Source organism: Sus scrofa, chromosome 3 (genome assembly GCF_000003025.6).
Source record: "Sus scrofa isolate TJ Tabasco breed Duroc chromosome 3, Sscrofa11.1, whole genome shotgun sequence".
Lineage (NCBI taxonomy): Eukaryota > Metazoa > Chordata > Mammalia > Artiodactyla > Suidae > Sus > Sus scrofa.
In genome coordinates this window covers 41,351,932-41,377,488 of record NC_010445.4, presented here as the reverse complement: position 1 = coordinate 41,377,488, position 25,557 = coordinate 41,351,932, and the positions used below count along the sequence as shown (strand labels likewise).

The 25,557-nt window shown below is 59.0% G+C and overlaps 1 protein-coding gene across 9 annotated transcripts in view; it reads right to left on the bottom strand.

Annotated features, from left to right (window-relative positions):
• Window positions 1–25,557, bottom strand: part of AXIN1 (axin 1) — a 49,092-nt gene that overhangs the window by 16,511 nt on the left and 7,024 nt on the right. For 6 of the 9 annotated variants that reach the window (XR_002342476.1, XR_002342474.1, XR_002342475.1 and 3 more), the window contains 2 exons: window positions 5,420–5,566; window positions 2,601–2,741 (listed from right to left, as the gene is read on the bottom strand). The exons of 1 other annotated variant lie outside the window; for it this stretch is intronic. Coding sequence is in view for 5 of the 8 variants with exons in the window: in XM_021086926.1 (XP_020942585.1) it covers window positions 2,601–2,741; window positions 5,420–5,566 (288 nt within the window). In the remaining 3 variants the exon portion in view is untranslated. The remainder of the gene's footprint in view (window positions 1–2,600; window positions 2,742–5,419; window positions 5,567–25,557) is intronic. 2 more of the 9 variants (XM_021086928.1, XM_021086931.1) reach the window with 1 other exon arrangement.

Genomic DNA, 25,557 nt, shown 5'->3' with positions numbered 1-25,557 from the left:
GGTCGAATCGGAGCTGTAGCCACCGGCCTACGCCAGAGCCACAGCAACGCGGGATCCGAGCCGAGTCTGCAACCTACACCACAGCTCACGGCAACGCCGGATCGTTAACCCACTGAGCAAGGGCAGGGACCGAACCCGCAACCTCATGGTTCCTAGTTGGATTCGTTAACCACTGCACCACGACGGGAACTCCGTGAACCTTTTTTTAATGGCCGTGCCCATGGCGTGCAGAATTTCCCAGGTCAGGGGTCAAACCCGCACCCACGGCTGTAACCAGAGCCACAGCAGGAACGTGGGATCCCCAAACCACTGCACCACTTGGCAACTGCAGTCATAAACGTTTTTGAGGACTACATTAAATGTATGAATCAAGCTGAGGCTGTCTTTACGAAACTAAGGCCCCTGTTCCAGAGAGACCGGATCCATCCCCCGACTCCCTGGTCACAGCCCGCGCCCGTCATTGGAAAGCAACCCTGAGCCGGGCCGCCAGCGGCACCCTCTCTGGGACCCCGCTTCTGTCTCCCCGCAGGCGACCACCTCTCCGTCGCCTGCGGCCAAAAGCCCCCAATCTCCCAGCTCTGCGGTGGGGGCAGGGAGCCCTGTGCCAGCGGCTCCCCCTGCCCCGGCTCCCTCTCGGCACTGCTCTGGCTGGACGGCACGTGTGCACACGCAGCCACCGTGGTCCTGACCTCGTTGCCCTGGCTGCCGGACGGCCAGCAGAGCTGCCACCAACCACGCGCTGCCCAGCACGTGGCTCTCGGGGTGTCCTGGCCCGCGTCCCTGGCTTCGTGGGCAGGCAGGGCTGCACCCTGTTCTGGGTGGAAGGGCTGCCCCCTGGTTGAGAACAGGACGGAGCGAGGCTGTGTGCCTCGGTGTCCCGGGCTGTCAGGGCCCCAGGTGGTGCCACAGGGCAGCTGGCTTAGCAGCCTAGCAGCTCGAAGGGATAGGGTTAGGGGACAAGACCGTCAAGTGTGCCTGCACCCCAGGGCTTCTTCAGGGCTCATCAACTCTGAGCTGGCACTTAAAACCCGGCCACTGTCCCATCCGCAGACAGGGACGCGTGCCGCCAGGAGGAGACACTGAGTACAGCCGCCCCAGGAGAGACAATTTAGACGAAACACACCATCCTATTTTTTGCCTCATACATATTCAGTATCTGTCAGAATTTTACACTCCAAATTCTTGACGATTCCTACACTTCTGTGTCTCAGTATCAACCAGGATAAACAGACTACCAGAGAAAAAAATTTTAAATTAAAAAAAATCTAAGATGGTCCCTTTTTTGGAGAGAATTAAAAGATTAGCTGTCGCTGGAGCAGCGGTTTCGGGAAAGACGGAAAACAGGTCTGGTGCCGTCAGCTGCTCCCGGAGCAGCGGGCGGCCGGGCGGGTGGCAGCTCACTGGACCCTTTCATGCGATACTTTCTACCTGCGGCAGGTAGGGTTTGAACCTCCGGTAATTTCAGATAAGTTGTTAAAAATCATGCCAACATTTGATATTAAACATTCAAGACAAAGCAAACGGCAATGATGAATGAGAAAGAGACACCCGGAGGCTCAGCCCGACGGGATCCATCAGCACTGGGTGGTCACCCAAGAGCGCGTGACGCCCCGTCCTGCTGTCCAGAGCCTGGGGGTGTGGGGTGGCAGTGGGGGGGCTGCGATCACTCGATGCAGCCTGGCAAGCGCGGCTTTGCCAGGGCACGGGCAACAGGAGGCGTGAAGGGTGAGGGCACGCGGAGCAGGCAGCAGAGCAACGCCCACCCACCTACAGAGGCAGGCTCAGCAGACGTCTCCTCCTCCTCTCAAGCCATCTGACCTCCACACTCTGAGCAGAGCGGGGACCGAGTCCCCAGGACCCGCTGACAGCGGCCGGGGCTGCAACACCACATGCTCTCATGGCGACAGAACCCCTGTGGACATGGCCACTGCTTCACAGCTGATGGCTTCAGAGCCAGAGCCTGCTGCAAGCCCCAGGCCTGGGCCCGGCCGGCGCCTTTCCCTCAGCCGATGGGACTGGGCACGCCTGACACGCATGGGCCACGAGTCAGGGCCCCATGAGACCCCGGCAGGCAGAGAGGAAACGCCCTGATGTGACAAGGACATGTCTGACCACTGAACTTCCGAGGGGCACCTGGATCCCAAAAGCCACCTGCGGAACCAAAGTGGCAGGGGCACGAAACCCGCACCATCCCCCCAGGGAGGGCTTCCCTGGAGACGATGACAGAGCAGGTCCCTGTCGCCACCGAGGGACAGGGGGTCTCTGTGCGGCTGTCTCGAGGGCGTGAGGGCCAACGCAGAACCACACCGGGCAGATGGCCGGCGCTGCTCACCCGGGGAGACGGCCTCTAGATTAAAGGCGAGGGCTGAGCAGGACTGAGGGACGCCCTGCTCAGCCACACGGCCCCCGGGGACACCGGGACCCCAGAGAGAGCCAGGACGCAGGGCTCCAGCCCCGCAGCTCTGCAGCCCGTGTCCACCTGGGCCTCCCTCTCCCAGAGGGGGCACAGCCCTGACCTGGAGGCAGCAACAAGGGCCACCTGGCTTCTGGGGGCTGCACAGGCACCCGCTCCGAGGGCGCCCCTGCAGGCAGGCACTCACACGCTGCTGTCGGTGAGGGATAGGCTGTCAGCATCGCTGGACAGGCTCTGCTGCTCACTGTCGTTGGCGCTGGTGGCGGGGGCGAGAGCGTAGCCCGAGTTGACATAGTAGGAGTGGACGGGCTCCCGCCAGGATCCATGCCTGCCGACAGAGAGGCATGTTAGCGGCCGCCTTGCATATTACTCCGAGTTTTCAGAATCACCTGCTGGCCTAAGACTCCCAGAGGCCAACAACCCAGAAGCGACAGGGCAGAGGGTCGCCCAGGCCCCCCAGTCCCCAAGGGAGCACGCACGGCACAGCCAGTGTCTGCCTTTCTCTGCCGTAACCACGCGGCACGGCTGCTCCGCTCCCCCACGGCCACGGAGCGCAGCCTGCAGGCTTGCTCGGCCTCGGCCCGGGCAGGGCTCGGAGCTGGCCAGCCCTGAGAACTGCCAAGGGAGGGCAGTGGCTGTCCTGCACTGCCCGGGGGACCCACCCCCGTGTCAAGGGAGCAGCCAGACCGGGCCACTGGGTTGCAGTTTGCGTTTCCCTGGTTGCCATCAGGCTGGCAGCGTGGGGTGTCACTGAAAGTCCTTCCTCTTTAAATTACCGGCTCATCCCCTCCATTCACTTCCCATCGGGCTGTTCATGCGTCTCTAGTGATTTACACACACCTGTGAAGATTCTAACTCAGCCTCTAGTCACACAAGTGGAAAACATTTGCCCCTGCGTGTCGCTTTTTAATTTGTTTTGTTGATGATGAATAAATTCTATTTTTCCTCAAATGCATCAACAGCTCTGTCTTTTTTTTTACGTTAGACCTTTACCTGAAATGTGTGTGTGGAAAATCTCCCCGGGCCCCAGCATCGCAGTGGGAGCCGGTGGAAGGCACGGACCCCGACCCCACCGGGTCCCGAGCACGTGCCCTCACACACGAACGCCCTGCACACACGGGCACCGGTTCCTGGAGTGCCCGCCTTCTGCTCAGCCTGCGTGGGTTCCGCCCCCGCCCGCACTGCGCAGCGCCTTCTCCCACAGCCTCCCTCGGGAGCAACGCGGGTCACCTCCACGGGTCGCGGAGAAGCTGGGAAATGAATGGTGCAGAGGTCTCTGAAGGCGGCAACATGCCAGGGGCCCCGCAAGCGCATGCATCACCCCCACCTCCCTCTGATCAGAGACCGGGAGCCCGTGCTGGCTCTGGGGACCTGGGGTGAGTCACCTCGTCCCTGTCCTTGGTGCAGGAAGAGAAGAGACCGCAGTGCTCCGGTGTGATGCCCACCAGCAGAAGTCCCGGTTCGGGCCGGGCACACACTCACAAAAAGGTGCCTTAAACAAGCATCTCGGACACCTGTCATGTGGGACATGTGGGCTGTTCCCAAGGGAGCAGCACCCTAGGCCACCAACACAAACGGTGCCACCGCAGAGGTCACGGCAGTGGATGGTGACATGGCACAGGACGCACCCTGCCAGCCCAGGCTGAGTTCCGGGCCACAGGAGCGCACCGAGCACCAGGCCTTTGTGACCTGCCTGCCGCAGCCTGAGGGCACCCCTGGAGGCCACTCCAAGCGAGGGCTGCGGCTGGGCTGCAGAGGCTCAGGGAGAGAGCTGGGGACATGGCCACCAACGCGGACAACTGCCCTGGGCCCACGCAGACGCCAGCGCAGAGCAGAGGAAACGGGAGCGTCTGCAATGCCACGTCTTCCTCGACGACGCTGCTGTCCCTCTGGGCCTTAAAAGACACCACCACTGCCATCCCCACGACGCCCAGTGTTGGAGTGTGGTGCCAGGGAGCGCTCGGCTGCCTTTCAGTGTGCCCGCAACACACAGCCAGGCCCACGCACACCCACAGGCCACCCTCCCTTTGCCCCGGTGCATCGGGACAGCCCGCGCCCTCCTCTGACAGCCCAGGAGCGTCTTTCACACACACAGGAAGTCCGCTTGGAGGGGGATACGCAGGAAAAGTGCGGGCCTTTCCCTGGCCCCCCGACAGAGTGCCCAGTCCAGACGCAGGAGGAAGAAGAGGGCGGGTGGGGGGGAGCAGGCGGAGCAGGGGCTCAGGGACGCTGGCTCTCGGGCCGGCCTTTGCCCCCCACGACAGGGCCGGGAGGCGGGTGCCCAGCAAGGCCCCCTGGGTGCCTCCAGCGTCTCTGCGGCTTTCGGTCCTCAGAAAAAACCCCGTGAGGGGAGCGTGCTGCCTGCGTGTCACCCACTCTCCAGGGCTGCTGTGCGCAGGGCTCGCCTTGCATCTTCTAACACTCGGCCTCTTCAGGAACCAGTCTGCCTGTCTCCCCTTTCTTTTTTCTTTTTTTGGTCTTTTTGCTATTTCTTGGGCCGCTCCCGCAGCACATGGAGGTTCCCAGGCTAGGGGTCGAATCGGAGCTGTAGCCGCCAGCCTACGCCAGAGCCACAGCCACGCGGGATCTGAGCTGCATCTGCCACCTACACCCCAGCTCACGGCAACGCCGGATCCTTAACCCACTGAGTGAGGCCAGGGAGCGAACCCGCAACCTCCTGGTTCCTAGTCGGATTCATTTCCATTTTTAATTGCATCACTTGCTCCTGCTGCATTCAGAGTGGTCTCAGTGAGTGGATCCACTATCCTATTCTTGGCTTTCTGTGTGTCGGATCTGCTATTTTCTTTCGTTCTTCCTGACTTCTTTTTCAATTTTTATTTTTTTTAAATTTTGCTTTTTAGGGCTGCACCCGTGGCATATGGAGGTTCCCAGGTTAGGGGACAAACTGGAGCTGCAGCCGCCGGCCTACGGCACAGCCACAGCCGCGCGGGATCCGAGCTGTATCTGCCACCTACACCCCAGCTCACGGCAACGCCGGATCCTTACCCCACTGAGTGAGGCTTGAACCCACGTCCTCGTGGATGCCAGTCGGGTTCGTTAACCGCTGAGCCGCGGCGGGAGCTCCTGGAGAACCTTTTACTTTCCGTCCCTCCCTGGAATAAAGTCATCTTGCCACTACTCTTTCCGTGGCTCCTGCAGAGATGACAACAGAGACCCTCACTGCACTGGGTTAAGGGATCCAGCACCGCCACAGCTGCAGCAAGGAGTAGGTCCCCGGTCCAGGAACTTCCACATGCCGTGGGCACGGCCACTAAAAAAGCAAGCAAACAAACGAAACCCACCAGCATTGCCGGCACTGCCTTGTCCCCACAGTCACCTCGCGCTCCCCACACTCCTGCCCCCCACCCGCTCTCCCTTCGGCCCCAACACCTTAAACGGGACCTTCGGTAACAGGCTGCTGGTGACAGCTTCCTCAACGTCTGCTGGTCTTAAACTGTCTTGATTCCCCCCCGTACCCTTTTCTTTGGCCGCACTCGCAGCATAAGTTAGTTCCCAGGTCAGGGATCAAATCTGAGCTGGATCCCCAACCCATGCGCCACAGCAGGAACTCCGCTCCTTTCTTCCTTTTTTTTTTTTTCCTGTCTTTTTAGGGCCACACCCTACAGCATATGGCAGTTGCCACGCTAGGGGTCTAATCAGAGCTGAGGCCGCCAGCCTACACCACAGCCACAGCCACGCCAGATCTGAGCCACATCTGCAACCTACACCACAGCTCGCAGCCAGATCCTTAACCCACTGAGTGGGGCCAGGGATCAAACTGCATCTTCATGGATACGAGTCGGGTTCTTAACCCACAGAGCCACAAGGGGAACTCCCTGGGTTTGTTCTTTTCCCTTTGTGCATAAGAGGTGACGTGTGGGGAGATACTTTAGGCTCACACACAAATTCTATGCATACCCATCAACTGGTCTACCTTCATTGTTTTGGGGGTGTTTTATTTCCTTTTATGGCCAACCCCACAGCACATCAAGTCCCAGGGCCAGGGATGGAATCTGAGCTGGAGCTGCAACCTACACCACAGCCGCAGCGACGCCGGATCTTTAACCCACAGTGTGGAGCCTCCGCAGAGACCAGGCAGATCATTCACCTGTGCGCCACAGTGGGAACTTCTGGACCTCTATTTATTAGCTGGTGTCTGGAAACTCTAAGGCAGGCTCTTTTTCTCTCCATGTGTATTTGCGTCAGTGTGGACGCGCAAGTTGGTACTTTATGCAGTGGATTATAATCCTCTGCCTTCATCTCTGCTCTGTGAACACTCCCCGCCCCCTGCCCCAGCCCTGACGGGTCTCCACCAAGAAGGTGTCTGTGAGCTGTGCTATTATCTGGATCCACAAGGCTTTTATCATCATCCTGTATCTCTCTCTCTCTCTCTCTCTTTTTTTTTTTTAATCTTTTTGCCTTTTCTAGGGCTGCTCCTGCGGCATATGGAGATTCCCAGGCTAGGGGTCTAATCGGAGCTGTAGCCACTGGCCTACACCACAGCCACAGCAACAAGAGCTCCAAGCCACGTCTGCAACCTACACCAACCACAGCAACACCGGATCCTTAACCCACTGACCAAGGACAGGGATCGAACCCGCAACCTCATGGTTCCTTGTCGAATTCGTTAACCAGTGCACCACGACGGGAACTACATCATCATTCTGGATCTTTAAGTGCCTGGGGTTTTTTTCTTTGCTTTTTAGGGCCGCACCCACAGCATATGGAGGTTCCCAGGCTAGGGGTCGAATCGGAGCTACAGCTGCCGGCCTGCACCACAGCCACGGCAACGCCGGATCCTTACCAGTGAGCGAGGCCAGGGATCAAATCCACAACCTCATGATTCCTAGTCGGATATGTTCCCGCTGTGCCACCTCGGGAACTCCATTATGTGCCTGATTTTTCATTCAGCATCTGGTTATTCTGGATGGAAAGCCAGACACCGTGAGTGGAAATTCTTCTGAACCCGCAGCCTAGGATGTGGCGCTCTCCAGAGCATGTGCATGAGACCCGGGAACCCAGCCACCTTAACCCAAGTCAGGAACAGAGAGTCCACCCCCCGCAGGGGGAACCCCTTCCCAGGCAGGCCTGAGCCGCCTGGACCCCTAGGGCCAGACACACTACCCAGCTCGCCTGCCTGACCAGGGCTCTCGACCCTTCCTGTGTGCTCAGCTCTCCGACTGCTGCAACTCGATTAAGAAAACCCAGGTCCAGCGTTTCTAGCTCTTCTCGGCAGGAGGTTTGCATGGACTGCCCGCCTGTCCAAAACCACAGGTGTGAGGCCTCCTACTCCGGAAACCCTCTGGATGGAAGAGGATCCCTAAGTCTCGCTGCTCCCAGGCCGAACACCAGGCAGGCCAAACACCAGGCAGGCCTCTCCGCCCTCCGGCCCACCTGCAGCCTGACCCGGGAGCTCGCTGCCGGCAAAGCCCCACAGAAGCACTTCTGTACCTCCTCGGCCAGCAGCCCCGAGCAGAAGTCTCGGGATCCACACTCGGAAATTCAGGCACATACTATTTGTGCTTCAAATCATGCCCATTTGTTTCGCAAAAAATAATGGCTTAAGTGGCTTACCAGCGTCCGCACAGCCTCCCAGAACCGCTCAGGTACCCAGCCCTCAGTGATTTCCCACACGCAGTGTGACAAGCAAGCCTCTGTTCTTGGGATAAGACAGGCCCTGTGCCACGCACTCCACCTCCACGTCGGCCTGGGGGAAACAGCAGGGGCCAGGCCCTCCGCGCCACAACAACTTCCCCAGGCAAGCAGGGAGGTCTCTGAGGAGCAGATAAGGTGCACTTTGTTTCTGTTTTTTTAATGTTATAACCTGGCCACATAAAAGCAGCCAAACCAAACACCTCCCAGAGTTCTATTTTGGTGTTTACTGGCCCCTGGAGTCCCCAACCGGTGGGACCTTGATCCCTTCAGGTCACAGGGCCCTGGCCCGATGCAGGTGCATACACTGGTGCGAGGCGCCCACCGCTGCTCCAGCAGCTGACAGCTGCCCAGCAGCACCAGGCACAAGAGGTGTCCTGTGCCACTCCAAGGGTGGCCCAGCCATAAGCGAGGTTAAGCAGGAAAGGCACTTGCCACAGGCCGGGCGGGGCCAAGATCACAGCCCAGCGGACAGAGCGGGGCTGGGGCAGGAATGCGAACAGCGATTAAGCTCCTTCCAGACCCGGAAGCCGAGAGAGACCCGAGGAGAGACGGAGCCTGTGTGGAGCCCTCCTGGCCGGGTACCAGCACTGTGCCACCCACTCCTGACGGATGCTGGAGGTGGTTCCGACTGTGTCCCCGCCAGATCCCTCTGCTCGGTGCCACACATATTGTAACTGCAGGGCCTGACCCCCGAGAAATTACTCCTATCTTTATCCAAGAGCTATGCTCCCTTAGCTCAACCGGGTCCCAAGCCTGCATCTGTGGGGGTGCCGGCCCAGGCCCGTGGGGAACCCTGCTCACACGGAGCAGTCGGGAAGGTGCAACTGCACGCAGGCCGCAGAGGCCAGCTGGGAGAGCAGTCAGGGTGGGAGGCTGCCCTGGGCTGAAGTCAGCCTCCCGAGGGAGTGCCAAGTCCTCTCCCAAGAGAGCACGTCCTCCAGCAAGACCTGCGGCTGCCGAGAGGAAGCGAGGACACCTTCTCAGCCAAACCACTGCCCTAACGGCAGCCGAGGCGCCTAGCTGCACTCACGCGGGGTCCTCGGAATGAGAAAACGCGCTTGCTTTCTTCTCTTTTTGCTCTTTAGGGCCGCACCCTCTGCATGTGGAGGGTCCCAGGCTAGGGGTCGAATCAGACCTACAGCCGCTGGCCTCCGCCACAGCCCCAGCAACACAGGATCCGAGCCGCATCTGCGATCTCCACCACAGCTCCCGGCAACGCCAGATCCCCAACCCACCAAGGGAGGCCAGGGATCGAACCCGCACATCCTCATGGATACCAGTGGGATGCATCTCTGCCGCGCCACAGCGGAACTTTGGAAAACGCGCTTGCTTCCTGCCCATCTTCAAGGGAGGGGCCGCGGGCCGGACGGAGTGGCTGTGGCTGAGTCCGTCCCAGCTCCTCACACCCAGACCCAGAAACAAATCCCCGACGCCTCTGGGTCACGGACACTCGGGTGTGAGGCCACGGCTCCCAGAGGGCAGAAATGTGCAGGGGGAGGGGCTGCCCTCCCCCTCCTCCTTAACCCCTGGTCTAGAACATTCTGCAGCAGCATCGGAACCGCAGCCGGGCCCTGGGGGAGCAGGGGCGAGCCCACCCAGGCCGCGGCCCTTCCTCCCAGGCAGTTCCAGGACCTCCACCTGCCTCTCCCGAGCCCAGAGGCCACTTAGTTCTGTACTCAGTGTGTTCTTAAGCCCCAGCCGCACACTGCAGTCCTCCCAACAGTGTCCACACTCAGCCCGACGGGGTAGTCGTCTCCGCCGCTTGGCACAAGAGCCTGGCCCTGGAATCAGAGGAGCCCACGCGCCTCCTCCTCCGGGGGCCGCATCCCACTTGGCAGGTGCCAGGAGAGCCAGGAGCCCGGTCGCCGGCCTGGCCCCTCGCTGCGCCTCGGCCCGGTGAGCTCGGCCCTGCCTGCCAGCAAGGGATCCGGGCCGCAATGCCTCTTCCCAGTTCTCTGACGGCGCCTGGTCCCCTCACCTGCAAACCAAAGATACAGGCCCGGCAAGGGCCCCACAGGACCGCCTGCACGGCTGGGGGACACGCGGCCTCAACCGACCCAAGGGCAAGGGCAGCTGGGTCCGGCTCTGGCGTCTCTGGTCTCACACGCACATAGAACAGGACAGTGACAGAGTGTGTGGGCAGGGCCACCAGGCTGTGCAACAGAGCGGGACTGGTCTCTGGCCTCTGGTCTCGGCCGCTGCCCCTCCCCAGTCTCTCTCCAAGCAAATGAGCATGTTTTCATGTGTATATTCACAGATAAGAAAGGTTAAAAACCCACCTTCTGTGAATATCTGCAGGGAGGGGAAGGTGGCAGCTGACAGCTGGACGCCCCCCTCTGCGGCCCTGGGCCCCCCCCACCCCCCCATTTGCAGGGAGTGAACCTGCCCCAGGCCCCAGACCCAGAGCCCTCCCCAGCCCGGCGGCCCCTAGCTGGCAGAGCTCAGAGGTCTGAAGCTGTGGTCTGACCAGAGCAGAGCCTGAGAGGCCCCCAACTCAGGGACCCCTCCTCCCTGGGGAGACCTGTGCTGGGCGTGGGGGTTGGTGGGGTTCTACCTGTGACACACCCTGAAGAAAATTCGAGAGGGAGCATCGGAAGCTTAGAAGGCAGAGCCCAGCCAGGCCCTCTGCGGGGGGCCACAAAGGGCCTTCCCTTTATTCCCGGGGGCCTGGGGCGGACGCCGTGCTCTCCAGGGAGGGGCAGAGCAGGGTACAGTGTGTCGGGGGACGGCAGAGAGAAGAGGCCTCCCCATGAGCTCCACCAGCCTGGAGTTCACACCTTTATCGTTAAGGGGCTGAGGGACGGCAAGGGACAGGAAATGGCCTGGTTTCCAGCTCCTCTCCATGCACTTCTCAGCCAGGCCACCAATGTGATGTGGCAGCAACACAGGCCCTCCTTGCCACCGGCCCGCCACCAGGGGGATCACGGACCACGTGGTCGGCGCCCACGCAGACGGCTTCTGGGGCCGCCGCTCCAGGACGTCACCTGCTCCCGTCACAACACCGCACCCAGGACAACCTTCAGAGTTCCTGTAACGAAACCAACGTGGTAGGCGCTGACCTGGCACGCAGGCAAGCTCCTCGCGCAGGTGGACATGGCCTGAGTCTGGGGCCCACAGGACACCAAGGCCACTTCTGGGGTCCAGAGGTGGGCATCCCTGCCCCTGGCGCCATCCTCGCCCTGTGTGCCCTGGGCAGCCCACACATCTGCTGCTGCTCGAGCCACTGTGAGAGGCCACTCTGGGCAGGACTGGTCCCCCTGTGACACGGTGCCTTTCCGCCATCCCTCCTTCCACACGAGAGCTGAGCTGCACTTGCAGCCCTGCCCTGAACGCTGCATCGCTTCTGAATGCTCTTCAGGCTTCCCCTGTGACTTTCCACCGAGACTCGGCGAAAACAGTCTCCCCCTCAGGGGACTCAGCAAAGTGCTACCCACTTGCTGTGCGCGCACCGCCAAGGTTGGTGCCCCAGCTGTGGGGTGGACAGGCCACACGAGCTGACCTGAACTACACTAGCCTCAGAGGAATGAACGCCTTAAAGGAGTCTCCCAACCTAAGAGGACACACTAGGAATGCAACAGGGGCAATGAAGTTTAAACTGAAAAGTACTGACGCTTACACAGCTCCACAGGGATGGCATCACCTAGAAACTGAGAAACAGGAGCTCCCATCGGGGCTCAGCAGCAGAAAGGAATCCGACTAGTACCCATGAGGACACAGGTTCGGTCCCTGGCTTCACTCAGTGGGTTAAGGATCCGGTTTTGGGGGGTTTTTTTTTGTCGTTGTGCCATTTCTTGGGCTGCTCCCGTGGCATATGGAGGTTCCCAGGCCAGGGGTCAAATTGAAGTTGTAGCCACCGGCCTATGCCTCGGCCACAGCCACGCGGGATCTGAGCCACGTCTGCAACCTACACCACAGCTCACTGGGGCCAGGCCGTGTCCCTTTCAGGCCAAGTGCCGTCTGCCCCACGCCTGTCCTCCAGGGCTGTCCCCAGAGTTAAGGGGTGCCTGGCACTTCGCGGCTGCCCAAGACTAGCGCTCCCTGCCCTTTGCCACACCAGCGGGAGGGGCTGAGAGTCTAGACCCACGTGGGGGGGCCCAGACCAGCGCTCCCCTCGGCCTCATGGAGTCGACCCCGAGGGAGAGGTCCCCCCACCGAGACCTCAACGGAGGCCACGGCCCTCAGACCGGCTGTGCCAGCGTCTGCGCATCGCGGCCCGACCCGACCGACAGGAGGAAGGTGGACGGGCGGCTCCCTGGCCAAGCAGCTCCTCAGCTCTGCCTGCTCCCAGCAGGCATGGGGTCGGCAGGACGAGGCCCCACGTGAGATGTGCTTTAGTGTTTTTGAGCCGCTGTGACATTTAGACGCGGGCTGCCCATGTCCACACGCAGATGCCATTACTCACAAACAAGAACACGCCACCTTCACGACCCAAGGCCAGAAAGCATACACTAAAAACGGGCGAGAAATCAGGCCGCTGCCAGCAATAAAATCTCTACTCTGCGACCTCCACGCAACGCCAGGAATCTGGCCTCTACAAAGGTGATCAATCCAACGCCAGGGTCCCCCAGGCGCCCCACGTACACACCAACTGTGGCTCTGCTTAGATGACAACACACGGGGTCACTGCTGGGGGCAGGGACAGGTGACCTCAGAGGCTGGCAGCAACCACAGGCCGGGCACATGGCCCCGCCAACCAAGCACAGCAATAACTCAAGCGGAGGGCGTGAGAGACTGAGGACGAGTCACCTGGTAGCACCAGCTGGGAGCCAGCATATCACCTGTGCCATGACGCTGCCTCCTGGTTGCACACTGCCATCTATCTATCTACCTATCTACCTGTCTACCTGTCTTTCTTTCTTTTTGTCCTTTTGCCTTTTCTAGGGCCGCTCCCACAGCATATGGAGATTCCCAGGCTAGAGGTCAAATCGGAGCTGTAGATGCCAGCCTACACCACAGCCACAGCAACACGGGATCCCAGCTGCATCTGCAACCTACACCACAGCTCACAGCAACCCCAGATCCTTAACCCGCTGAGCGAGGCCAGGGATCGAACCCACAACCTCATGGTTCCCAGTCGGATTCATTAACCAATGCGCCACGACAGGAACTCCTACCTGTCTACCTGTCTTTCTAGGGCTGCACCCGCGCGGCATATGGAGGTTCCCAGGCTATGGGTCGAATCGGAGCTGCATCTGCTGGCAGACATCACAGCCACAGCAACACCAGGTCTGAGCCCCGTCTGTGACCTACACCACAGCTCAGGGCAACACCAGACCCCTAACACACTGAACGAAGCCAGGGATCGAACCTGTGTCCTCGTGGATACGAGTCAGGTGCATTACCACTCTGCCACAACGGGAGCCCCCTATCTATTTATTTTTATTCCCCAGCCGGCATGCTCCACTCCCCACTGGGAAGGAACTCGGAATGGCACAAGACGCCAAAGGCCATCCGGGGTCCCGATCAGTTAGGACAGGCAGACATGTGTTCTGAGGAACGGCAGACTAGGCATGGTAGCCATGGGGGGGGGGGCACTCAAGCTGCCCCTCAAGAGAGAGAGAGGGGGTACCCCCAGCCCTTGGATGGCTCCCAGGACCCACCTCCTCACCAGCACTCAACCGCCACTGACCTCAGGCCGGCTGCTGAGGCCGGAGCAGAGCCTGTCAGGAGGGTTCCGAGCGCCCGGAGAAGAGCACACGCAGGGCAGGGCAGCGCCAAGGGCAGGCGCAGGGCAGAGGGCCTGCACCCGGGACGGGTAGCGCCGCCGCCCCGCACACAGTTGGGGGACAAAGCTGGCTGGAAAAGGCCGCGGGGCACAGCGGCACCCCCACCTCCCCGCGCCCAACTGGCTGCAGAGATGCGTCGCCAAGCAGGGTAACGGCTCTGAGTCAGAGGACGCGCCCCCTCGAGGGAGGCCGGGGCGGCCAGACTCTGCCGGTTCTCAGCGGGCACCAAGCAACGCGAGCCAGGCCCTCGTCGCAGGACACGAGGACGATGCTGTGGGCCAGTGGGCTTGGGACCACCCCGAAGGCAGCCAAGAGCCCAGGGTGCTAAGGAGGCGGGGAGGACACAGGACACAGCTCTCTGAGCGGCCATCTTTGGCGTCAACGTTCCTGCGCCACATGTATCTCTCGCGGGACACTGACAACGACGTGTCCCCGGACGCCGAGCCGCCGAGCGGCTGTTGAAACGTAGGGAACGATACACACGGAGAGCCTTTAGAAGCAACAATTCGTGGGCTCACCCGCGGTGACTACGCCCCGCGCCTTCCTGCTCAGCCTCGGCGCAGGCACTGCGCACCGAAACCAGCCCTGCCCCGCGCAGAGCCCGGCGCTTCTTTTTCTTTGAAGGGCCGCCCTGCGCCACGTGGAGGTTCCCAGGCTGGGGGCGAATCAGAGCCGTAGCCGCCGGCCTAGGCCACAGCTCATGGCCACGCCAGCTCCTGAACCCACGGAGCGAGGCCGGGGATCGAACCTACGTCCTCAGGGAGACTAGTAGGTTCATTACAGCTGAGTGAGCCACTACAGGAACTCCCCCCACGCAACTTGTAATGAATCGTTCTCATTTCAAAGATAGGGGTCGGCCTGCATCCAGCACGCCCCTTCCCTTGAGACTCCTGCTTTGACCCTCAAACAGAAGCTCTAAGTAACATGCCAGTTCCAAAGAAGTGACAATGACACTCCACAAACTGCAAAAGTCACAATCATGATTTAGAAGTGGCAACTCCCAACCAACTGCAGACAGTTTCAAGGAGTTTACAGAGCCCTCTCTGTGCCCGTCACTCCCAGGCCCTCGCTGACGGCCACCAGCAGGCCCCCTGGTGGACCCCAATCTCTGTTAACTCGGGTCTGAGTACTCAGTCACTGAGGGGAGCACAGAGGCTCTGCAGCTGCGGCGCCACGAAGCCCCCAAGACTCTGGTAAGCAGCCCAGCTCTCGGTGCTGAAGCTACAAGACCAAACCAGGGACTGCTGAAAACACGGCTTATCAAAAATTATAAAACGTACACTTACGAGTCCAGTCAAAGTGAAAATTCATGAAACAGTATGCTGGGGAGTTCCCATTGCGGCACAGTGGAAAGGAATCTGACTAGGAACCATGAGGTTGAAGGTTCGCTCCCTGACCTCGCTCAGTGGATTGGGGATCTGGTGTTGCCATGAGCTGTGGTGTAGGCTGCAGATGAGCCTCGGATCTAGCGCTGTGGTGGCTGTGGCGTAGGCTGGGAGCTGGAGCTCCGATTTGACCGCTAGCCTGGGAACCTCCATATGCAGCGGATGCAGCCCTAAAAGGCAAAAAAAAATTTTTTTAATTAAAAATAAAATAGCATGCTTTGTTCCCTTGAAAGAATCCAGAAATTGCGAGGCTCGGCTTGCCCTCTTCATATACTACATCACCAAGTAGCCCAAAGCCCTTCTCGAAGCTAAAAACAGCATCTCTGCAGCGCCTGGATGCAGGTTCAATCCCTGGCCTGGCACAGTAGGCTACGGAGCCAGCACTGCCACAGCGGCCACACAGGTCACAGCTGTGTCTGGGATCTGATCCCTGGCCCAGGAGCTCCATATACCACAGGGCAACCGGAAGAGGAAAGAAAAAAAGTGAAAGAAAATCTGAGAGAGAAATACAGATCCTTCCAGCACCTTGTGTGTGTTTTTTTGCTTCTGTTCTCTTGTTTGTTGCTTTTCTTTGGCCGCACGCAGCAGGGATTGAACCTGCGCCATCGCAGCGACCCCAGCCGCAGGAGTGACAATGCTGGCTCCTTAACCCACTGCACCACAACGGAGCTCCCAGGCACCTTGTTTTTCTAAGAGTTATTTGATTTGTCTGCTTATGAAGTTTTCTTTCACAATGTTTCAGAAGGACTTTCACTGTGGAGTTCCCATTGTGGCTCAGCGGAAACGAATCTCACTAGTAACCATGAGGATGTAGGTTCGATCCCTGGCCTCGCTCAGTGGGTTAAGGATCTGGCACTGCCGTGAGCTGTGGCTCTGATCCCACGTGGCTGTCCCTGTGGTGGAGGCCAGCAGCTACAGCTCTGATTTGATCCCTGGCCTGGGAACCTCCATGTGCCACGGGTGCGGCCCTAAAAAGAGCAAAAACAAAAACAAAAACAGAGTTTCACTGACTCCAAACGCACTTACCATGCCTACCTAACAAGAAAGTCCAACCAGTAAGACAAGCCCAACAGGCCAGCACCACTGTCCCCACATACATGGGACAGACCGTGGGGAAACAAAGGCCCAGGATGCCCTTCTGGGTCAGACGCTGTTCACCATGGCAGTGCCTCGCCTTGGCGCTGTCTCCACCACAACTGCTGAGGCATCTGAAAACCTCACACTCCACAGCCAAGGGGATTTCAAAGAACCAAGCTGCGAGCCTGACGTTCCCTCAGTGCTGGGATGTCCAACGGCGCCTCTGTCCTGGCCCAAGCCCTGTGCTGCCCGCCACCTCGGAGCACAGCGCCAGGCCTCAGCGGGCCTGCTGGACGCTGCCATTTCCACACCTGTGGCCCTCAGAGGCTGCCTGGCAGGCGGGCATGGCCGCGAGGCTAGGGTGGGATCTCCTGGTGGGGGCAGGAGGGCTCCAGCACAGGTACGTCTGCTGGCCTTTGTTTTCTGCCCCCAGCAGATGGCAGGGACGTGGGTGCCGACGCGGGCCTGCTGCCGAGAGCTGGACGCCGAGCACAGCACCTGCACGTTCTGTGGAGACACGTGTCCCAGACACACACGACACACGGAGCGGAACCCATCTGCTTGCCGAGGGACCCGATGGGCGCCAGGACCCTGAGTCTGTTTCTCGTGTGGGCCAGCTTGTCCTGCTCCCACGCCTCCCCAAGAGTGGCCTGGGGCGCTGATCCTCCAGTCACCTTTGTCACAGGGGAAACAGGGCAAAAATACTTGGATGGATGAAAGCCACAGAATCCAAAATAGAAAGGAAATCCTGGAAATGTTTAGAGTAGTTAATAAAGTCATCTTCACGGCTGAAAAACGCGTGTCCAGGCTGCGGGTCTAACATGGGCCGTTCTTTGTACGATGGACATGGTTTTTAGGTCCTGTTCATTTCTCATGAGAAAAGCCCTTCTTTAAAATGTATCAGACATTGAAAATGTAAGAACATGGTCATATGAATTTGTACATGCATGTTCCTGTTGTGGCTCAGCGGTAATGAACCCAGGTGGTGTCCATGAGGACACGGGTTCGATCCCTGGCCTCGCTCAGCGGCTTCGGCATCTGGCGTGGCTGCGGCTGTGGCGGAGGCCAGCAGCTGCAGCTCCGACTGGACCCCTAGCCTGCGAACCTCCACATGCCGCGGGTGTTGCCCTTCAACAAAAAAACTGAATATGCATAAAGACACTCTGGAAGGACTCAAATTATCCAGATTATTTACCTTTGAACAGCACTGAGGGCAAAAGGGAGAGATGTTTGGTCCTTGAAAAACACTGGCGTGTTAGGGCCGACACAGCACACCCCGTGATGCCAGGCGTGTGCCTGCCCGGCAGGCCTTCCCCGCGGGCTGCAGAGCAAGCGCCCGAGGACACCCCCACCCCACCCCCGGCCAAGCAACACGGTCCCCTCGAGGCAGGACAGCGCCCTGCTCAGGGCCCAGCTGAAGGCAGGTCCGGGGAAGCAGGAATACCAGCCCCAGCGCAGTTCCTCACAGGCATCTCTGACTCTTAAAACCACACAACAGCACCACCGCGGCTGAAGGTCCATCGCAACCGAGCCCTAAAAACGAACGGCTGCTGCGGCAAAGGAGGTGAGCAGCAGACGTCTGCTCGCCAAACCTCCCACAAGGACCGCCAGCCAGCAAAGCGGACCAGAAGGCTTTCCCCTGCTCTAAGACCTCGGAGGGCTACCCAGGGCGTGAGGTCCAAAGGGGCCAAAAGAGGCGAAAAAAGAGGAAGAGAGACGCCAAGTCGAGCATTTGGTCCCGAGTCCCTCCCCGAGGCTCCCGGGCGACGGCCCGCAGGCGGAGAAGACGAGAACCTGCGCGGTTCTCACGCGGGGTGCCCAGCGCGCCCGAGACATGGGCCCTGGTGAGGACGCCAGACCCTCCGCTGGGGCGCCACTGGGCTGCATCGCAGGAGGAGGGAGGCCACGGAAGGAGGCCAGCCTGACGGAAACCGGGCGTTCAGCCACCCCGGCTGCCCGCTGGAGTAAAGGGACGGCTGCACCCACAGCACACGTAGGTTCCCAGGCCAGGGATTGAACTTGGGCCACGGCAGTGACAACGCTCTATCCTTAACCTGCTGAGCCACCAGGGAACTCCTAGACTCCTTTTTTTCTCTCTTTGCGTTTTTTTAGAGCCGCACCTGCAGCATGTGGAGGATCCCAGGCTAGGAGTCGGATCGCAGCTACGGCCGCCGGCCACACCACAGCCACAGCAACACCAGACCTGAGCTGCGTCTGCGACCCACACCACGGCTCACGGCAAGGACGCCTATGTCAAAGTTAATAAAAGGAAATCTCATTTCAAACAGGTCCTGCTATGGCTCAGGGGGCTAAGCATCCGATGAGCACCCATGAGGATGCGGGTTCAATCCCTGGCTTCGCTCAGTGGGTTAAAGATCTGGCATTGCCATGAGCTGTGGGGTAGGCCAGCAGCTGCAGCTCTGATTCAACCCCTGACCCAGACTTCCATATGCCACAGACGTGGCCCTAAAAAAAGAAAAAAGGTAAGAAGGAAAAAGAAGTTTTGCGACTAGGCCTGTCTCCTTAATCAAAGACAAAGGAGCAGTCTTTCTCGGACATGCCTACAGGACTTCCTGGCACAGCCCAGGGGTGGGCAGGGGATGGTTTTGTTAAGGGTATATACTCATGGAGTTCCCGTCGCGGCGCAGCGGTTGGGAATCCGACTGGGAACCATGAGGTCGCGGGGTCCATCCCTGGCCTCGCTCAGCGGGTTGGGGATCCGGCATTGCTGCGGCTCTGGCGTAGGCCGGCGGCTACAGCTCCGATTCGACCCCTAGCCTGGGAACCTCCATATGCCATGGGAGCGGCCCAAGACAAGGCAAAAAGACCAAAAAAAAAAAAAAAAAAAAAAAAAAGAGTATATATTCATGGAGTTCAGTCATGAGGTTGCAGGTTCGATTCCTGGCCTTGCTCAGTGGGTTAAGGATCCTGCGTTGCCGTGAGCTGTGGAGTAGGCCAGCGGCCTAGCCTGGGAACTTCCACATGCCGCGAGTGCCGCCCTAAAAAGACAATCAATCAATCAATCAATAGTAAAAACCAAAATATATTTGGAAGACAAGAGCAGGAGAAATGTAACGGAAAGATCTGAAAACATAAAAAGAAATGGAAAACAGGAGAAATAGATTTAAAATTTAAGGGATCATTCCAAATGGCCCAACATCTAAATAGCAGGGGCTCCTAAACGAGAAGAGAGTGAAACTGGAAAATAAAATTACCACAGAAATAGCATTTTCAAAATTCCCGGAACTGAAGGACATGTTTCTTCAACACAACAAAAGAAATAAAAAACCCAGAGTAGGATCCAGTGCTGAGGATAAAGAAAATGTTTTCAGAGGAGTCCCCTTGCGGCGCAGTGGGTTAAGGACCCAGCACTGCCACTACAGCGGCTCAGGTCGCTGCTGCGGAGCACATTCGACCCCCGGCCCAGGAACCTTTAAAAGCCACCAGTGCAGCCAAAAAGAGAAAAGCAAACAGTTAAGAAATAGTCGGACTGGGGGGAAACCGCGGGGACCGTGCACAGAACGGGTCAGGTCCCTGAGCCATAGCGCTGAAGAGAGAAGCGGGTGATGCAAACCCTTTGCGTTTCCGAGGGAGACGCAGCCCAAGTGAAAGTCCCCCTGCAGGCAGGGCTGGCATCAGCACAGCACAGCAGACACACAGCACGCGGGGGAGAAACATCTCAAGTGGCGTGGAAACGGGAGTTTTCAGGAGACATGTCTCTCGGAGGGAAAAAATCGCCCATCCAACAGGTCCTAGAGCGGAAGAGGATTCTGACAGGCACTCCCCCCCAATTTTTTTTTTTTACCTCAGTGAATTCTATTACATTTATAGTTGTACAACAATCCTCGCAACCAAGCTTTTATATCTGACAGGTACTTTTCAGGCCAATGCAGCATAAGGGATGATTTCCATCAGAAAAATAAATATCTCAATGCAACATTTGCACGAAAAACGCAACAATTATAACTTCAGCAACTTTAAAACACACACAACACACAATGGCACAAGAAAGAAGATGCTTCGCCCGACCTGCCTTGGCAATGGAAATCCCACATAAGGATGTAAGGCCAACCCAGGGCATCTTTGTAATAGGACCGGTGGTGAGGGAGGGGGCATCAGCAGAGACGGTCTCGGAGCCGATGCCCCAAAGACAGCAGTACGAGCATGTTACTGGGGAAGGTGGGCACGAGGCACTGAGGGTCTATGACCCCCAAATCCATACCCCGCCCCCGGGAGGTTCTATGTGGAGACAGGGCCTCTAAGAGCGTCACACTGGCTAAAGGAGGTCATGAACGCGGGCCCTGGTCTGACGGGATCACTGTCCTTCTCAGAGGATAGCAGGGAGCTCTCTCCGCGTGTACACACGGAGGGACGGCCGCCCGAGCACAATGAGCTGGTGGCCTCCAGCAAACCCTGAGAACAGTGGGATAGCTGTTGGCACTTGCTGGCACTTTGGCCTGGGAGCTCCAGCGTCTGGAGCTGTGAGAAGTAAGCGTCTGTTGTCTAAGCCCCCAGGTCTATGGTATTTGGTCAGGGCAGCCTGAGCTCAGATGCTCCTGCAAGGCCCCACTGGATGTGGCCACCCCAGAAAGGCCAGGGGACAGGAGGCTGCTAAATGGGGGTCATCAGCCTTCTGGCATCATTTGCAATTTTCCCTCTCTCCACTTTGCATTGTATTGTATTGTATTTCATTCATTTTGTCTTTGAGGGCGGCACCCGTGGCATATGTAGGTTCCCGGGCTAGGGGCCAACTGGAACTGTAGCCTTTGGCCTACACCACAGCCACAACACCACCAGCTCCAAGTCACATGTGCGGCTTACACCACAGCTCGGGGCAACGACAGATCCTTAACCCACTGAGCGAGGCCACAGATGGAACCTGCATCCTCATGGATGCTAATCAGATTCTCTTCCACTGAGCTATGGCACAAACTCCTCCATTTTCTTAAAATAAAAATTTAAATTAATTAAAATACTAGTAGAGGAGTTCCCGTGGTGGCTCAGTGGTTAACGAATCCGACGAGGAACCACGAGGTTGCGGGTTCAATCCCTGGCCTTGCTCCGTGGGTGAAGGATCCGGTGTTGCTGTGAGCTGCGGTGTGGGTTGCAGACGAGGCTCAGATCCCGAGTCGCTGTGGCTGTGGCTGTGGCCGGCGGCTACAGCTCCGATGGGCCCCCTAGCCCGGGAACCTCCAAATGCCGCAGGTGCGGCCCTGAAAAGACAAAGAAAAAACGGCGTTTCAATGGTTCCTAGAAGGCTCACCAGCTGAGGCCATAATCGGCTCAGCAGCCGAGCCCCTGGGGAGGGACAAGGAGGTGAGGCTGGGCCCCTGCAGCGCACCAGGCCCTCGGCACCGCCTCCGAAGACGCGGGCAGCGCCACCTGGGGGCCGCGGGCCCGGTACCCAAGTCCGCAGCCAGCCTCAGCTCCAGGCAGGGACTGCAGCGCTTTGCTGAGCTGTTTCCTCAGATCAGACGCTTCTGGAACGAGCGGGCTCTGAGAGGACCCCGAGTGGCTCACAAAAAATGGGCGTTTGAACAGATGTGGCGGAGGGGACAGGACAGCAACGGGGCCTTTCTCCCACACACTTGGAGGGACGCGGCCTCGCGCGGACTGAAGAAGGACCATCACGCAGCTGCTGCTCGCGAACGGAACTGCCCCGCTCGGCCCAACTCCGTTCTTTGCCACGACCGCAGGCAAACTTCCAAATCCTGGAAGCCAGGCTCGCAGGAAAGCTTATTAGCAAAGCCGGGGAGTCGGAGTCCCATTGGCACCTCGATGACGCTAACCAGCGCAGAGACGGGAGCAGGAAGGGGCTGCTGCGGGCCACGTGGGTGCTGGCTCCGTCCCAAGGCTGCCGGGTCCGCGCCCGTGCCTGGCTCGCGCCACCGAGTGCAGCAGCCCCCGGCCCTCCCGCAACAGCTGCTGCTCAGCAGGGCCCGGGGTCTCTGCAAGCGCTCCCCTCGCACAAACCCGCTGGCACAGAGGCCCTGGCAAAGGGGCCTCTCTTTGGTCAGCTGGCTACACTCTCCTGGACTTTGGTGGAACCTGTCATCAAAGACTGCAGAGTTTTGCAGAACAGAGACCCGGTATTTTCAGACTCCCCTATACTAGTTTAAAACGGTTCCTAGCCAGCCGTCCCGTATAAAACTCACTCAGCCTGTTGCTACTGAGACAGGGTCCACCACGGACACGTCTGTGTCCCAGGAGCCTGGGGTTGGGTCCAAGTACTGGTGGGACAGCCCCACATCACTGGGAGAAGGAGCAGTGTGATCAGACCTGCACTAAGAAAAGATCCCGGAGTTCCCGTCGTGGCGCAGTGGTTAACGAATCCGACTAGGAACCATGAGGTTGCGGGTTCGGTCCCTGCCCTTGCTCAGTGGGTTAACGATCCGGCGTTGCTGTGAGCTGTGGTGTAGGTTGCAGACGCGGCTCGGATCCCGAGTTGCTGTGGCTCTGGCGTAGGCCGGTGGCTACAGCTCCGATTCAACCCCTAGCCTGGGAACCTCCATATGCCGCGGAAGCAGCCCAAGAAATAGCAACAACAACAACAAAAAAAAAAGACAAAGAAAAGATCCCTTTGGAGTTCCCGTCATGGCGCAGCGGAAAGGAGCCCAACTAGGAACCATGAGGTTGCGGGTTCAATCCCTGGCCTTGCCATGCGGGTGAAGGATCTCGAGTTGCACTGAGCTATGGTGTGGGTCGCAGGTGTGGCTCAGATCCCACGTTGCTGTGGCTCTGACGTAGGCTGACAGCTACAGCTCCGATTCGACCCCTGGCCTGGGAACCTCCATATGCCGCTGGTGCGGCCCTAAAAAGACAAAACACACACACACACACACACAAAGAAAAGAAAAGATCCCTTTGGGCGCGGTGGAGAGAAGAGAGGAAGGCAGAGACTCGGCCAGAAGGTCCAGGAGGAGGTGGCAAGAGCCAGGCAGAGCCTGGACAGCGAGAAGAGGAATTCAAAGCTCATGTGGAGGGGGAGTCAGGTAGTCTGTGTTGACCTGGCAGATGGTGGTGCCACTTCAGGAGGTGATGATGACTGCAGGAGGAGCAGGCTTGGGGCGGGGAGGGGGGGGAATGAGCTATTAACGTGTGAATGGGTCACTCGCAACAGCTGTGAATTTACCAAGCCCTGGCCCCCCTGGCCTTGGTGACAGAGAAACGCGGGGCTGTGACCCCGAGCACCGGCTGTGCGCAGGCGCCCGCGGGGCTGAGCCCTGGGTTACCCCAGGGAGCCGCTACACCTGGCGGGCCCTTCCTTCACCCTCCCCACTTCACAGAAAAGCTCAGGGAGATGCAGCCACTTTCCCACCAGCACACAACCAGGAGAAGGCGGACCCCACCAAGCTCCAAGGTCTACCCTTCCAGCCAGTGGAGGGAAGGAAAGGACCCGCAGACTCCCGCCCTGAGAAGCCCACAGCTGCGAACTACGCCTCGTCCGCAACTGTCTCCGCCTGCCTGGGGCTCGTCTGCTGGTTAAAGGGATTCAATCAGGTGGGAAGTCGCACATCTGGAAGAGCACGAGGGATGGCAGCAAGGCCACGCGCTCTCTCAGAGCTTCGTGCCCACACTCCCAGTAATTACCAGCACGGTAACAGGAAAATGGAGGGGAAGGCTGCAGCACAAGAGCCACACTTTTAAAAGGAGCCACCTGCCACGGCAGGTGACCTAGAAATTCAACAGTGAGGAGAATTCGTTGAAGGTCAAGTCCAACAGGCTGGCTGAACAAGATCAGTGTCCTAGAGATCCCGCCATGGCTCAGCAGGTTGACAACCTGACTGGCATCCACGAAGATGCAGGTTCGATCCCTAGCCTCGCTCTGTGGGTTAAGGATCCCGAGGTGCCAGCATCGGCAGTTGCAATGTGACCCTAGACTGGGAACTTCTACGTGCTGCAGGTGCAGTCGTAAAAAGAAAAATAAAATAAAACTAGTGGCAGAGTTCCCTTGTGGTGCAGTGGGTTAAGTAAGGATCCAGCATCATTGCTGCTGTGGCCCAGGACACTACTGTGCTGAAGGCTCCATCCCTGCCCCGGGAATTTCTACATGGCGCAGGCACAGCCAGAACAACAAACAAATGGACAATCGCTGAGTGCAGGTGCTAGAAGGGCTGCTGAAGAGTACAGGCTGCACCAACCTGGCCCAGCTCGGCACCCAGCAGGCAGGTCGGGCCAGGCCAAGCTTTTGAGGCGGAGCCTGGGCCCCAACGCCAAATCATTAAGTAAAAACACAGCCAAAAGAGCCGACCTGCAGCTCGGCTGCGCCGTCCAGGACCCCGATGCCTCCGACCGGCCCTGGCTCCTGCCCTCGAGTCTCCACGCCTTGTGGCCTAGGGGCACCGGAACTGCCGTGGCGACCGCAGAGCTAAACCTCTCAGGGCTGGGCCTGCGCGCCCCCGTCCCCGCCCACGCATAGATTGGCGGCCCTGCTGACCAATGGAGAGCGCCTAGGATCCACCGCTCCAGTCTCAGCGCACAGACTCTGGCCCGCCCAGCCTGCCCGAGCAGCCCCGCCCCCGCCCCACCCCGCCCCCGCCCACTGACCAATGGCGTGAGCCGCCGGGCACGGGGAGCCGCATCATCAGAGGGCCCTTTGCCAACTGACACCAAATTTAAGTGGTGGGGAGCTCTCACTGTGGCCCGGGGGTGACAAACCTGATTAGTACCCATGAGGATGCGGGTTCGATCCCTCGCCTCGCTCCGTGGGTTAAGGATGAGGCGTTACCATTTACTGCGGTATAGATTGCAGACGCAGCTCGGATCCCGAGTTGCTGTGGCTGTGGTGTAGGCCGGCAGCTTCAGCTGTGATTGGACCCCTAGTCTGGGAACCTCCATATGCCATGGGTTTGGCCCTAAAAAGACAAAAAAAAAAAAAAAAAAAAAAAGACCGAATTTAAATGGTGGGTGTGAATCAGCCAAAGTCACACATGCTCACAGTCCCACCAACAACAGGCAACAAGGACCAGGGAGACCCTTCGCAGAGAGACCAGGGGAGCAGCAACGAGTCTGGGGATGCTTCAGCCCGAGGGCTCAAAAGGACCCAGGTGAGCAGGACAAATGCAGAAAAACCCAGGGCCACCTCTACTCTTTCGGTTTTGACAAAGACCTAAGTAAAAGGCTCACCTGCTGTTTCTCAAGTCAGCGACAGGACAAACAGATGTGCATGCATGTGCGTGCACACTCGCGCTCCCCGGGGGGAGGGGCCTGCTCAGACCTGCACCCCGCCCCCCGTGAGGCTCCCCGTCTGGGCACCTCCTCCTCTGGGCGCCCTGTTTGGGGTGAGCCCAGCAGCAGGCCC